Here is a 13,951-nt window from a genome sequence, read left to right on the forward strand (position 1 = left end):
GCTACCCGGATAAAGCACTAAATAAACTTCAGTTAGTGCTAAATACGGCTGCTAGAATCCTGACTAGAACCAAGAAATTTGATCATATTACTCCAGTGCTAGCTTCCCTACACTGGCTTCCTGTTAAGGCAAGGGCTGATTTCAAGGTTTTACTGTTAACCTATAAAGCGTTACATGGGCTTGCTCCTACCTATCTTTCCGAGTTGGTCCTGCCGTACATACCTACACGTACGCTACGGTCACAAGACGCAGGCCTCCTTATTGTCCCTAGAATTTCTAAGCAAACAGCTGGAGGCAGGGCTTTCTCCTATAGATCTCCATTTTTATGGAACGGTCTGCCTACCCATGTGAGAGACGCAGACTCGGTCTCAACCTTTAAGTCTTTACTGAAGACTTATCTCTTCAGTAGGTCATATGATTGAGTGTAGTCTGGCCCAGGAGTGTGAAGGTGAACGGAAAGGCTCTGGAGCAACGAACCGCCCTTGCTGTCTCTGCCTGGCCGGTTCCCCTCTCTCCACTGGGATTCTCTGCCTCTAACTGGCTTACTGGTGCTCTTTCATGCCGTCCCTAGGAGGGGTGCGTCACTTGAGTGGGTTGAGTTACTGACGTGATCTTCCTGTCTGGGTTGGCGCCCCCCCTTGGTTTGTGCTGTGGTGGAGATCTTTGTGGGCTATACTCGGCCTTGTCTCAGGATTGTAAGTTGGTGGTTGAAGATATCCCTCTAGTGGTGCGGGGGCTGTGCTTTGGCAAAGTGGGTGGGGTTATATCCTTCCTGTTTGGCCCTGTCCGGGGATATCATCGGATGGGGCCACAGTGTCTCCTGACCCCTCCTGTCTCAGCCTCCAGTATTTATGCTGCAGTAGTTTGTGTCGGGGGGCTAGGGTCAGTTGGTTATATCTGGAGTACTTCTCCTGTCTTATCCAGTGTCCTGTGTGAATTTAAGTATGCTCTCTCTAATTCTCTCCTTCTCTCTTTCTTTCTCTCTCTCGGAGAACCTGAGCCCTAGGACCATACGTCAGGACTACCGGGCATGATGACTCCTTGCTGTCCCCAGTCCACCTGGCCTTGCTGCTGTTCCAGTTTCAACTGTTCTGCCTGCGGTTATGGAACCCCTACCTGTCCCAGACCTGCTGCTTTCAACTCTTAATGATCGGCTATGAAAAGCCAACTGACATTTATTCCTGATTATTATTTGACCATGCTTGTCATTTATGAACATTTTGAAAATCTTGGCTCTCTCTAATTCTATCCTTCTCTCTTTCTTTCTCTCTCTCGGAGGACCTGAGCCCTAGGACCATACGTCAGGACTACCGGGCATGATGACTCCTTGCTGTCCACCTGGCCTTGCTGCTATTCCAGTTTCAACTGTTCTGCCTGCGGTTATGGAACCCCTACCTGTCCCAGACCTGCTGTTTTCAACTCTTAATGATCGGCTATGAAAAGCCAACTGACATTTATTCCTGATTATTATTTGACCATGCTTGTCACTTATGAACATTTTGAACATCTTGGCCATGTTCTGTTATAATCTCCACCCGGCACAGCCAGAAGAGGACTGGCCACCCCTCATAGCCTGGTTCCTCTCTAGGTTTCTTCCTAGGTTTTGGCCTTTCTAGGGAGTTTTTCCTAGCCACCGTGCTTCTACACCTGCATTGCTTGCTGTTTGGGGTTTTAGGCTGGGTTTCTGTACAGCACTTCGAGATATTAGCTGATGTACGAAGGGCTATATAAAATAAACTTTGAAACTTTGAAACTGTGCACCATGACAGTGAAGCCTGTAGAGCTGTTTATACTGTGTCAGTGGGAAAAGTAGGGAATTAGCTAGGGTAACTAACAGATCAATAACGTTACATTGCTATACTGACTAATAAAAACTCACATTGCGCTGAAAAAACATCTGAATATCGGTCTTCAATCGTTTGGCAGCTGGTTTCATTGTTTGATTCAGGGCAAGTGTGGTTGGTGCATTAATAATAGCTAAAGTTAGCCAACTTTTGACTAGTCCTACCTAATGATACAATGGTGCATAATCAAATTTACTTGTGTTGAAACGAGACAAAGCAAAGGCTACAACACATTTCCATACACACAACAGCTGATAGAGTATATACTCTTACCTGACAGATAGCTAAAGGCTAGCTAGAGCTGAACAGGCTGTGGTAGCTACCAGCTAGCTAACTAGCTGCTAGTAGTTCATTTACTTCAGTTGAGATGGGATGAAACATTTGCTAACGTAACATGTCAGTTAGTTACCCCCCTTGTCAAACAGCAGTTACCTTGCCAGCTAGATCAGTCAAATAAAGAGTAGCCAGTTCATGCTCTGCTTGCTTTTACAACATGGAGAAAAAGTGCAACACACACAGACATCAGCTGCAGACAGCAGCACCGTGCTGATCCTAAACCAGCCTTTCAGAAGCTTTGCCTTCACACAGCCTGTCCGCACGCTCTGTAGTGTCCGTGTGGTCCTAAATCCAGCCTGCTGAAAACCGGAAAACAGCCTACCCAACCACTCTGAGGTGTCCGCATGGTACTAAAGCACACCACTGCCACGTTACTTATCGAAGTGCAATGATAAAACTGGTGGGGACAAATATGCAATTTCATAATGTGGGGGGTCATGTGAACGTTGTGCCCTTGCATCCTGAGATGTTTTGAAACATGGTATGATGTGTTGTAACACCACTTAATCAAGTGTTGTGCAACACCTTGCCAGGGAGTGGGAGCACTACCGGAAATGGTTGAAAACACTACTTTGGTGTTTTGAGTTCTGTCGTTTCCTCTATCTAGCTTCTTAACATTCTAGTGCAGAATTAGATCACTCCTTCTGGAGTATGTTCATGTTTAACATTGATGTATGTACCGACACCCATTCAGAGAGAAGTTTTGGCAAAAACAAAAAGGGCAAGAAAATACATGCCATTACACATTTACCAGCTCTGACAATCCTGGACTCTGCCAAATGGAACACTGTCCAGTGGTGTAGTGGTGCATGGAGAAGTGGGTATACTCTAATTTTGCAAAACATTTCTCAAACGGCCTAGCTGGCGAAGGAAAGGCGTCCCGTGTGAAAAAGTTATATGAGAAACAGAAAGTATTCATACCCCTTGACGTATTCCACATTTAGTTATGTTAAAGCCTGAATTCAAAATGGATTAAATATTTGTAAAAATTGCCCATCTACACACAATACCTCCATAATGACAAAGCGAGAACAAGTTTTTTGAAATGTTTGCAAATTTGTTTAAAAATAAATACAGAAATATCTCATTTACACAAGTATTGACCCCTGAGTCAATACATGTTAGAAGCACGTTTGACAGTGATTACATCTGTGAGTCTTTCTAAGAGCTTTGTATACCTGGATTGTACAATATTTGCACATTATTCATAAAAAAATATTCAAGCTCTGTCAAGTTGAGTGTTGATCATTGCTAGAAAGCCATTTTCAAGTCTTGTCATAGATGTTCAAGTCAAAACTGTAACTAGGCCACTAAGGAACACTCAATGTCGTCTTGGTAAGCAACTCCAGTGTATATTTGCCCTTGTGTTTTAGGTTATTGTCCTGCTGAAATGTGAATTTGTCTACCAATGTCTGTTGGAAAGCAGACTGAACCAGGTTTTCCTCTTGGATTTTGCCTATGCTTAGTTGTAATTCCATTTATTTTTATCCTAAAAGTCATTCCTATTCCATTCACCCAGTTCAATGTAACATCGATAAGTTTAGGCTACTACATGATACTCATGAGGTTGCTAGCCTATGAATTAAAGATTACAACGTAGGTGCACAGAGGTCGAGATGTTGAGGTGACAGACAGTGACACGTGGCTGTTTCTATTGGACAAATTCAGGTATGTTCATCCCTGTTTGTTCCGTTTGCTTCCGTTTAAGAAACGTTTATTTCAACAGAATCGGCGGAACGAATAAACCCCTGGTCACACGTAAACACAGTTCACATTCATAGCAGCCACGTTGTATTCCTTCTCGCATCTATGCACTCTCCTCTCACCTTTTCCCTACGCTTGTGGACTTCAATGCACAACACATCAGCTGTTTGTGACCAAGCGAAAAAACCTTTCGAAGCCAAACTATATCATAACTGCTACACACAGCCTACATTGTTGTCACCATATTAGCTAAAGTAACGTCATAATCAACATAGCTAATAGAACTAAAGTGTTAGTAAACCCGCTACAATCATGCAGTAACTTTAGCATGTTAGCAGTTTAGCACTTACACCGGCGGGCCCCGGTGGAAATAAATTAGTACAACCAAAAGGCTATGGAACCCTGACCTGTTCACCGGACGTGCTACCTGTCCCAGACCTGCTGTTTTCAACTCTCTAGAGACAGCAGGAGCGGTAGAGATACTCTCAATGATCGGCTATGAAAAGCCAACTGACATTTACTCTGTGATTACTACTGTGATTATTATTATTTGACCATGCTGGTAATTTATGAACATTTGAACATCTTGGCCATGTTCTGTTGTAATCTCCACCCGGCACAGCCAGAAGAGGACTGGCCACCCCTCATAGCCTGGTTCCTCTCTAGGTTTCTTCCTAGGTTTAGGTCTTTCAAGGGAGTTTTTCCTAGCCACTGTGCTTCTTCACCTGCATTGCTTGCTGTTTGGGTTTTTGGCTGGGTTTCTGTACAGCACTTTGAGATATCAGCTGATCTAAGAAGGGCTATATAAATAACTCTGAATAGATTTGATTTGAAAAGCTTACCTTGACTTGGAAGAGTTCCAGTGTTGTGTTGGATAGTCATGGCCAGCTAGCTAACATAGCATCCCTCTGTTTGAGCAGAGTGTTTTGTGCATACTAAACTAGCAAGCTGCATTTGCTAGCTAAGTAAGTGAAACTGAAAGTGAAACAAAAATTAAATTATAAATTAATTTGTTCAAAACTGTTAAACTATTGTCTTTCTCTCCCTTTAAATAAACTACTCACCACATGTTATGCACTGCAGTGCTAGCTGGCTGTAGCAGAGATGTTCAATCGGCTTGTCCCGAAGCCACTCTTGCGTTGTCTTGACTGTGTGCTTAGGGTCATTGTCCTGTTGGAAGTTGAACCTTCGCCCCAGTCTGAGGTCCTGAGCGCTCTGGAGCAGGTTTTCATCAAGGATCTCTCTGAACATTGCTACGTTCATCTTTCCCTTGATCCTGACTAGTCTCCCAGTCCCTGCTGCTGAAAAACATCTCCACAGCATGGTACTTCCACCATCATGTAACAGTAGGGTTTCACCAGATAATTTTGTTTTTTTAATGGTCTGAGTGTCCTTTATGTGCCTTTTGGCAAACTTCAGGCGGGCTGTCATGTGCCTTTTACTGAGGAGTGGCTTCAGTCTGGCCACTTCAGTCTGACCACTTTTATGCAGGCAAATTTAAATCAGTTTTACCAAAGTTTTACCAGCATGTCACATGTCCAACCAGGGAAAAGAAAATCCTAGACCGCCTTTACTCCACACACAGAGATGCATACAAAGTTCTCCCCCGCCCTCCATTTGGCAAATCTGAGCATAATTCTAACCTCCTGATTCCTGCTTTCAAGCAAAAACTAAAGCAGAAAGTACCAGTGACTCGCTCAATACGGAAGTGGTCAGATGACGCGGATGCTACACTACAGGACTGTTTTGCTAGCACAGACTGGAATATGTTCTGGGATTCATACAATGGCATTGAGGAATTGACCATCTCAGTCATCGGCTTCATCAATAAGTGCATCGATGACGTTGTCCCCAAATTAACTGTACGTACATATCCCAACCAGAAGCCATGGATTACAGGCAACATCAACATCGAGCTAAAGGCTAGAGCTGCCACTTTCAAGGAGCGGGAGACTAATCTGGACGCTTATAAGAAATCCTGCTATGCCCTCAGACAAACCAACAAACAAACAAAGTGACAATACAGGATTAAGATTGAATCCTACTACACCGGCTCTGATGCTCGTCGGATGTGGCAGGGCTTAAAAACTATTATGGCAAGCTGCCCAGTAACGCGAGCCTACAAGACGAGCTAAATGCCTTTTATGCGCGCTTCGAGGCAAGCAACACTGAAGCATGCACGAGAGCGCCAGCTGTTCTAGATGACTGTGTGATAACACTCTCGGTAGCCGATGTGAACAAAACCTTTAAACAGGTCAACATTCACAAAGCCGCTGGGCCAGACAGATTACCAGGACATGTACTCAAAGCATGTGTGGACCAACTGTCAAGTGTCTTCAGTGACATTTTCAACCTCTCCCTGAACGAGTGTAATACCTACATGTTTCAAGCAGACCACCATAGTCCCTGTGCCAAAGGAAGCGAAGGTAACCTGCCTAAATTATTACTGCCCCGTGGCACTCACGTCAGTAGCCATGAAGTGCTTTGAAAGGCTGGTCATGGCTCACATCAACACCATCCTCACGGACACCCTAGACCCACTTCAATTCGCCTACAGCCCCAACAGATCCACAGATGTCACAATCTCAATCACACTCCACACTGCCGTTTCTCACCTGGACTAAAATAACACCTATGTGAGAATGATGTTCATTGACTACAGTTCAGCGTTCAACACCATAGTGCCCACAAAGCTCATCACTAAGCTAAGGACTCTGGGACTTAACACCTCCCTCTGCAACTAGATCCTGGACATCCTGACAGGCCGCCCCAGGTGGTAAGAGTAGGCAACAACACATCTGCCACGCTGATCCTTAACACTGGGGCCCCTCAGAGGTACGTGCTTAGTCCCCTCCTGTACTCCCTGTTCACCCACGACTGCGTGGCCAAACAAGACACCAACACCATCATTAAGTTTGCTGACGACACAACAGTGGTAGGTCTGATCACCGACAACGAAGAGACGGCCTATAGGGAGGAAGTCGGAGAATTGGCAGTGTGGTTCCAGGACAACAACCTCTCCCTCACTGTGAGCAAGACAAAGGGGCTGAGGGTGGACTACAGGAAAAGGCTGGCCGAACAGGCAGCCATTATCATCGACAGGGCTGTAGTGGAGCGGGTCGAGAGTTTCAAGTTCCTTGGTGTCAACATCACCAACAAACTATCATGGTCCAAACATACCAAGAGAGTTGTAAAGAGGGCACGATAAAACCTTTTTCCCCTCAGGAGGCTGAAAAGATTTGGCATGGGTCCCCAGATCCTCAAAAGGTTCTACAGCTGCACCATCGAGAGCATCCTGACCAGTAGCATCACCGCCTGTTATGGAAACTGCTCGGCATAAGGCGCTACAGAGGGTAATGCAAACGGCCCAGTACATCACTGTGGCCTAGCTTCCTGCCATCCAGGACCTATATAATAGGCGGTGTCAGAGGAAAGCCCATAAAATTGTCAGACTTCAGTCACCCAAGTTATAGACTGTTTTCTCTGCTACGCCCTTTTGTACACTGCTGCTATTCACTGTTTGTTTGTTACCTGTGCATAGTCACTTCGCCCCCACCTACATGTACAGATTATCTCATCTAGCCTGTACACCCGCACACTGACTCGGTACCGGTGCCCCTGAGTATAGCCTCGTTATTGTTATTCTTATTACAGGTTACTTTTTATTATTACTTTTTATTTTAGCCTACTTGGTAAATATTGTCTTCTTCTTGAACTGCACTGTTGGTTAAGGGCTTGTATGTAAGCATTTCACGGTAAAGTCTACACATGTTGTATTCGGTGCCTGTGACAAATAAAGTTCGATTTGATTTGATTTTATCTACCATAAAATCCTGATTGGTGGAATGATGCAGAGATGGTTGTCCTTCTGAAAGTTTCGCCCATCTCAACAGAGGAACTCTGGAGCTCTGTCAGAGTGACCATCGGGTTCTTGGTCACCTTCCTGACCAAGGCCCTTCTCCCCGATTGCTCAGTTTGAGCGGGCGGCCAACTCTAGGAATAGTCTTGGTGGTTCCAAACTTCTTCCATTTAAGAATGATGGAGGCCACTGTGTTCTTTGGGACCTTCAATGCTGCAGACATTTTTTGGTACCCTTTCCCAGATCTGTGCTTCAACACAATCCTGTCTTGGAGCTCTACGGACAATTCCTTCGACCTCATGGCTTGGTTTTGGCTCTGACATGCACTGTCAACTGTGGGACCTTATATAGACAAGTGTGTGCCTTTCCAAATCATGTTCAATCAATTTAATTTACCACAGGTGGACTCCAATGAAGTTGTAGAAACAGCTCATGGATAATCAATGGAAACAGGATCAAACTGAGCTCAATTTCGAGTCTCATAGCAAAGGGTCTGAATACTTATGTAAATAAGGTATTTCTGTTTTTTATTTTTTATAAATCAGCTGGAACAAAAGTGGGCTGGAGCAAAAGTGTGACACCAGTCAGGCCACCTGTTTTTAATTTTTAATAAACATTTCAAAAAATCTGTTTTCACTTTGTCATTATTGGGGTATTGTGTGTAGATCGATAAGGATTTTTTTTATTTAATCCAATTCAGAATAAGGCTGGAACATAACAAAATGTGGAAAAAGTCAAGGGGTATGAATACTTTCCAAATGCACTTTATTTAGTATAGTTTTATCTAACTGTTGTCTCTAACTCCTAATACTCGGCTATGAAAAGCCAACTGACATTTACTCCTGAGGTGCTGACCTGTTGCACCCTCTACAGCCACTGTAATTATTGTTATTTGACCCTGCTGGTCATCTATGAATGTTTGATCATCTTGGCCATAATCTCCACCCGGCACAGCCAGAAAGGACTGGCCACCCCTCAGAGCCTGGTACCTCTCTCTCTCTGGTACCTTTCTTCCTAGGTTCCTGCCATCTGCATTGCTTGCTGTTTGGGGTTTTAGGCTGGGTTTCTGTATAGTGCTTTGGGACCACGGCTGATGTTAAAAGGGCTTTATAAATACATTTGATTGATTGATAAAAAGGATCACTTTAAAAAAATGAAAAAAAAATGTGATTCTCTGATCCACCTCTACACAGACGACACCATTCTGTATACTTCTGGCCCCTCTTTGGACACTGTGTTATCTAACCTCCAAACAAGCTTCAATGCCATACAACTCTCCTTCTGTGGCCTCCAACTGCTCTTAAATGCAAGTAAAACTAAATGCATGCTCTTCAACCGATTGCTGCCCACACCTGCCCGCCCGTCCAGCATCACTACTCTGGATGGTTCTGACTTAGAATATGTGGACAACTACAAATACCTAGGTGTCTGGTTAGACTGTAAACTCTCCTTCCAGACTCACATTAAGCATCTCCAATCCAAAATTAAATCTAGAATCGGCTTTCTATTCGTGACAAAGCATCCTTCACTCATGCTGCCAAATATACCATCGTAAAACTGACTATCCTACCGATCCTTGACTTCGGCGATGTCGTTTACAATATAGCCTCCAACACTCTACTCAGCAAATCGGATGCAGTCTATCACAGTGCTATCACAGTCACCAAAGCCTCATATACTACCCACCACTGCGACCTGTATGACCAGTGCAGCTCTAGCAGGGAAGACATTTGACCAACTGACTTGTTGGAAAGATGGCATTCTATGACAGTGCAACACTGGAAGTCACTGAGCTCTACAGTAAGGCCATTCTACTGCCAATGTTTTTTCTATGGAGTTTGCAAGGCCGTGTGCTCAATTTTATACACCTGTCAGCAATTGGTGTGGCTCAAATAGCCAAATCCACTAATTTGAAGGGGTGTCCACATACTTTTGCATGAATAGTGTATTATGAAGACCTCCTTTCAGGTTGTCCTGTAAAACCCAAATACCCCTTCAATAAGTGTTTCCATGCCATAGTTTACTTCGATGGCTCGCACAAAAAGCAGAGCCCTGTAAATCACAGCTCTTGTCACTGGCAGCTTCCCTTATGTTCCTCTCAGCGGCTGTCTGTCTTGACATACTAGGTAGAGAAATGGAGCTAGATTCCATTACCCAGTGTGCCCTTTAAAATGGAAAGAAAGACACATTACCGACTGGTGAAAGGATTGTATAGGAGCCCAAATCACTGAGAGAGGGACAAATTGGTTCTTCCCCCTCTGTAACAGACATAAAACATGTAAAGACCATGACAAAGGGTCTGGGACCATCTTCACAAAGCATTGCACAGTAGGAGTGCTGATCCAAGATCAGGTATAAAAGGCAAAACAGATCCTAGATCAGCACTCCTACTCGGAGACACTTTGTGAATGTGAGCCCTGGACTGCAGGGGAAACAATGTGGTCATCGCACGGCAGTCCGACCCGGAGAGGTGAAGTCATCCAGGGTATAGATTTCACACACACACACAGAGAGAGAGAGAGAGAGAGAGAGAGAGAGAGAGAGAGAGAGAGAGAGAGAGAGAGAGAGAGAGAGAGAGAGAGAGAGAGAGAGAGAGAGAGAGAGAGAGATGGATAATATTCCAGAGCTCTGTCTCTGGGGTCATATAGGGAGTGGCCTTGGTTCTGGGGAGGAGGATAATGATAAAGGAAAACGTCAGCCGGCACCCACTTGGGAAGGACAGGTTTGGAGAGTAGGAGGTGTAGACCTTGTTTAGGCCCAACCATGCTTCTTCCACTGATGATTCTGTTCCAAGGGTTGACTAAAGCCAACTGGCTTCATCACAGCAGGAATAAGATGGATAAGCACCTTTCTTAGTGCTGCAGGCAGGCACATTGTCGATGTAGTCTGCTAGATAGATCTTGATACATAGATGTATGTAAAAACATTTCATAACATGTGATGTCATACAATATATTAAAGGCAAATAAAAAAAGAATATACTGTATAACCTGTCTAAATACATGGATGTAGTTGCTGTTCCAGTTACGTTGCTGGTACATAACAAGGCTATGTCCGATCTCTGTTTAACATATTCCTCCACGCATCAGTCGTTACATTTTTGGGGGGAAAGTTTCAGGGTCAACTACAACCAAATAAAGATGGAGGAATATAGTTGGTGGAATGGCCCTAAATGCATGAACGAAATCTTCTGCAGGGTTTTCTTTCTTTTTTGCCCTAGTTCTGATTCTTATCTCTGGTGTGAGTTGGGTGAGGAGGAAGCTGGATGCATGAGACTGAACAGGAGCAGCAGGCACTCAGCGGTCTTGATTTAAGGTAAGAGAAAATATTTCAGAATGTTATTGTGATGGGAGGGTATGGCCTGGGGGACTGGAGGGTATGGCCTGGGGGACTGGAGGGTATGGGCTGGGGGACTGGAGGGTATGGCCTGGGGGACTGGAGGGTATGGCCTGGGGGACTGGAGGGTATGGGCTGGGGGACTGGAGGGTATGGGCTGGGGGACTGGAGGGTATGGCCTGGGGGACTGGAGGGTATGGGCTGGGGGACTGGAGGGTATGGGCTGGGGACTGGAGGGTATGGCCTGGGGGACTGGAGGGTATGGCCTGGGGGACTGGAGGGTATGGGCTGGGGGACTGGAGGGTATGGCCTGGGGGACTGGAGGGTATGGCCTGGGGGACTGGAGGGTATGGCCTGGGGGACTGGAGGGTATGGCCTGGGGGACTGGAGGGTATGGGCTGGGGGACTGGAGGGTATGGCCTGGGGGACTGGAGGGTATGGCCTGGGGGACTGGAGGGTATGGGCTGGGGGACTGGAGGGTATGGGCTGGGGGACTGGAGGGTATGGGCTGGGGGACTGGAGGGTATGGCCTGGGGGACTGGAGGGTATGGGCTGGGGGACTGGAGGGTATGGGCTGGGGACTGGAGGGTATGGGCTGGGGGCTGGAGGGTATGGCCTGGGGGACTGGAGGGTATGGGCTGGGGGACTGGAGGGTATGGCCTGGGGGACTGGAGGGTATGGGCTGGGGGACTGGAGGGTATGGCCTGGGGGACTGGAGGGTATGGGCTGGGGGACTGGAGGGTATGGCCTGGGGGACTGGAGGGTATGGGCTGGGGGACTGGAGGGTATGGGCTGGGGGCTGGAGGGTATGGCCTGGGGGACTGGAGGGTATGGCCTGGGGGACTGGAGGGTATGGGCTGGGGGCTGGAGGGTATGGCCTGGGGGACTGGAGGGTATGGCCTGGGGGACTGGAGGGTATGGGCTGGGGGACTGGAGGGTATGGGCTGGGGGCTGGAGGGTATGGCCTGGGGGACTGGAGGGTATGGGCTGGGGGACTGGAGGGTATGGCCTGGGGGACTGGAGGGTATGGGCTGGGGGACTGGAGGGTATGGCCTGGGGACTGGAGGGTATGGGCTGGGGGACTGGAGGGTATGGCCTGGGGGACTGGAGGGTATGGCCTGGGGACTGGAGGGTATGGGCTAGGGGACTGGAGGGTATGGGCTGGGGGACTGGAGGGTATGGGCTGGGGGACTGGAGGGTATGGCCTGGGGGACTGGAGGGTATGGGCTGGGGGACTGGAGGGTATGGGCTGGGGGACTGGAGGGTATGGGCTGGGGGACTGGAGGGTATGGCCTGGGGGACTGGAGGGTATGGCCTGGGGGACTGGAGGGTATGGGCTGGGGGACTGGAGGGTATGGGCTGGGGGACTGGAGGGTATGGGCTGGGGGACTGGAGGGTATCGGCTGGGGGACTGGAGGGTATGGGCTGGGGGACTGGAGGGTATGGGCTGGGGGACTGGAGGGTATGGGCTGGGGGACTGGAGGGTATGGCCTGGGGGACTGGAGGGTATGGGCTGGGGGACTGGAGGGTATGGCCTGGGGGACTGGAGGGTATGGCCTGGGGGCTGGAGGGTATGGGCTGGGGGACTGGAGGGTATGGGCTGGGGGACTGGAGGGTATGGCCTGGGGACTGGAGGGTATGGCCTGGGGGACTGGAGGGTATGGGCTGGGGGACTGGAGGGTATGGGCTGGGGGACTGGAGGGTATGGGCTGGGGGACTGGAGGGTATGGGCTGGGGGCTGGAGGGTATGGGCTGGGGGACTGGAGGGTATGGGCTGGGGGGCTGGAGGGTATGGGCTGGGGGACTGGAGGGTATGGCCTGGGGGCTGGAGGGTATGGGCTGGGGGACTGGAGGGTATGGCCTGGGGGCTGGAGGGTATGGGCTGGGGGACTGGAGGGTATGGGCTGGGGGGCTGGAGGGTATGGGCTGGGGGACTGGAGGGTATGGCCTGGGGACTGGAGGGTATGGGCTGGGGGACTGGAGGGTATGGGCTGGGGGACTGGAGGGTATGGGCTGGGGGACTGGAGGGTATGGGCTGGGGGACTGGAGGGTATGGCCTGGGGGCTGGAGGGTATGGGCTGGGGGACTGGAGGGTATGGGCTGGGGGACTGGAGGGTATGGCCTGGGGACTGGAGGGTATGGCCTGGGGGACTGGAGGGTATGGGCTGGGGGACTGGAGGGTATGGGCTGGGGGACTGGAGGGTATGGGCTGGGGGACTGGAGGGTATGGGCTGGGGGGCTGGAGGGTATGGGCTGGGGGACTGGAGGGTATGGCCTGGGGGCTGGAGGGTATGGGCTGGGGGACTGGAGGGTATGGCCTGGGGGCTGGAGGGTATGGGCTGGGGGACTGGAGGGTATGGGCTGGGGGGCTGGAGGGTATGGGCTGGGGGCTGGAGGGTATGGGCTGGGGGACTGGAGGGTATGGGCTGTGGGCCTGAAAGTATGGCCTGTGGGCTGGAAGGTATGGCATGTGGGCTGGAAGGTATGGCCTGGTGCTTGGGGCTGAAGGGTATGGCCTGGGGCTGGGGGCTGGGAGGTATGGCCTGGGGCTGGGAGGTATGGGCTAGGGGTGTGGTGGAAGGGGTTCTGCTCAAGTGAGCCTGAAGAATGCCATGGGTCTTTCAAAAGAGACATGTAGCCTAGGGTCCTCCCCCTCCTTCTCCTCCTTCTCCTCTACATCTCTCAGGATAAAAAAAAAAGATTTGATGCAGCTGGGCCTCTCTCTCTCTCTCTCTCCCTCATTCTCTCGCTCTCCCACCCTCTCTACCTCCCTCGCCCTCACTCAGTCCCTATTGGAGTCGGCGACGTGTTTAGGCAACAGGTGCTCAGGAAAAAGGTCCTGCATTTAGAAGGCATCGCAATTAGCCATAAT

At 48.8% G+C, this 13,951-nt stretch overlaps 1 protein-coding gene across 1 annotated transcript; it reads right to left on the reverse strand.

Annotated features, from left to right (window-relative positions):
• Positions 1 to 11,073: 11,073 nt before the first annotated feature.
• LOC120053789 (basic proline-rich protein-like) lies at positions 11,074 to 13,713 on the reverse strand. Its single transcript, XM_039001037.1, has one exon. It carries the CDS (start codon positions 13,711 to 13,713, stop codon positions 11,074 to 11,076), a length of 2,640 nt encoding a protein of 879 aa, XP_038856965.1.
• Positions 13,714 to 13,951: the final 238 nt, after the last annotated feature.

The sequence above is a fragment of the Salvelinus namaycush genome, chromosome 9 (assembly GCF_016432855.1).
Source record: "Salvelinus namaycush isolate Seneca chromosome 9, SaNama_1.0, whole genome shotgun sequence".
NCBI lineage: Eukaryota > Metazoa > Chordata > Actinopteri > Salmoniformes > Salmonidae > Salvelinus > Salvelinus namaycush.

What these genes read in the sequence shown, in the direction of transcription:
- LOC120053789 (XM_039001037.1), bottom strand. Translation starts at nt 13,713, where the DNA reads ATGTCTCTTTTGAAAGACCCATGGCATTCTTCAGGCTCACTTGAGCAG.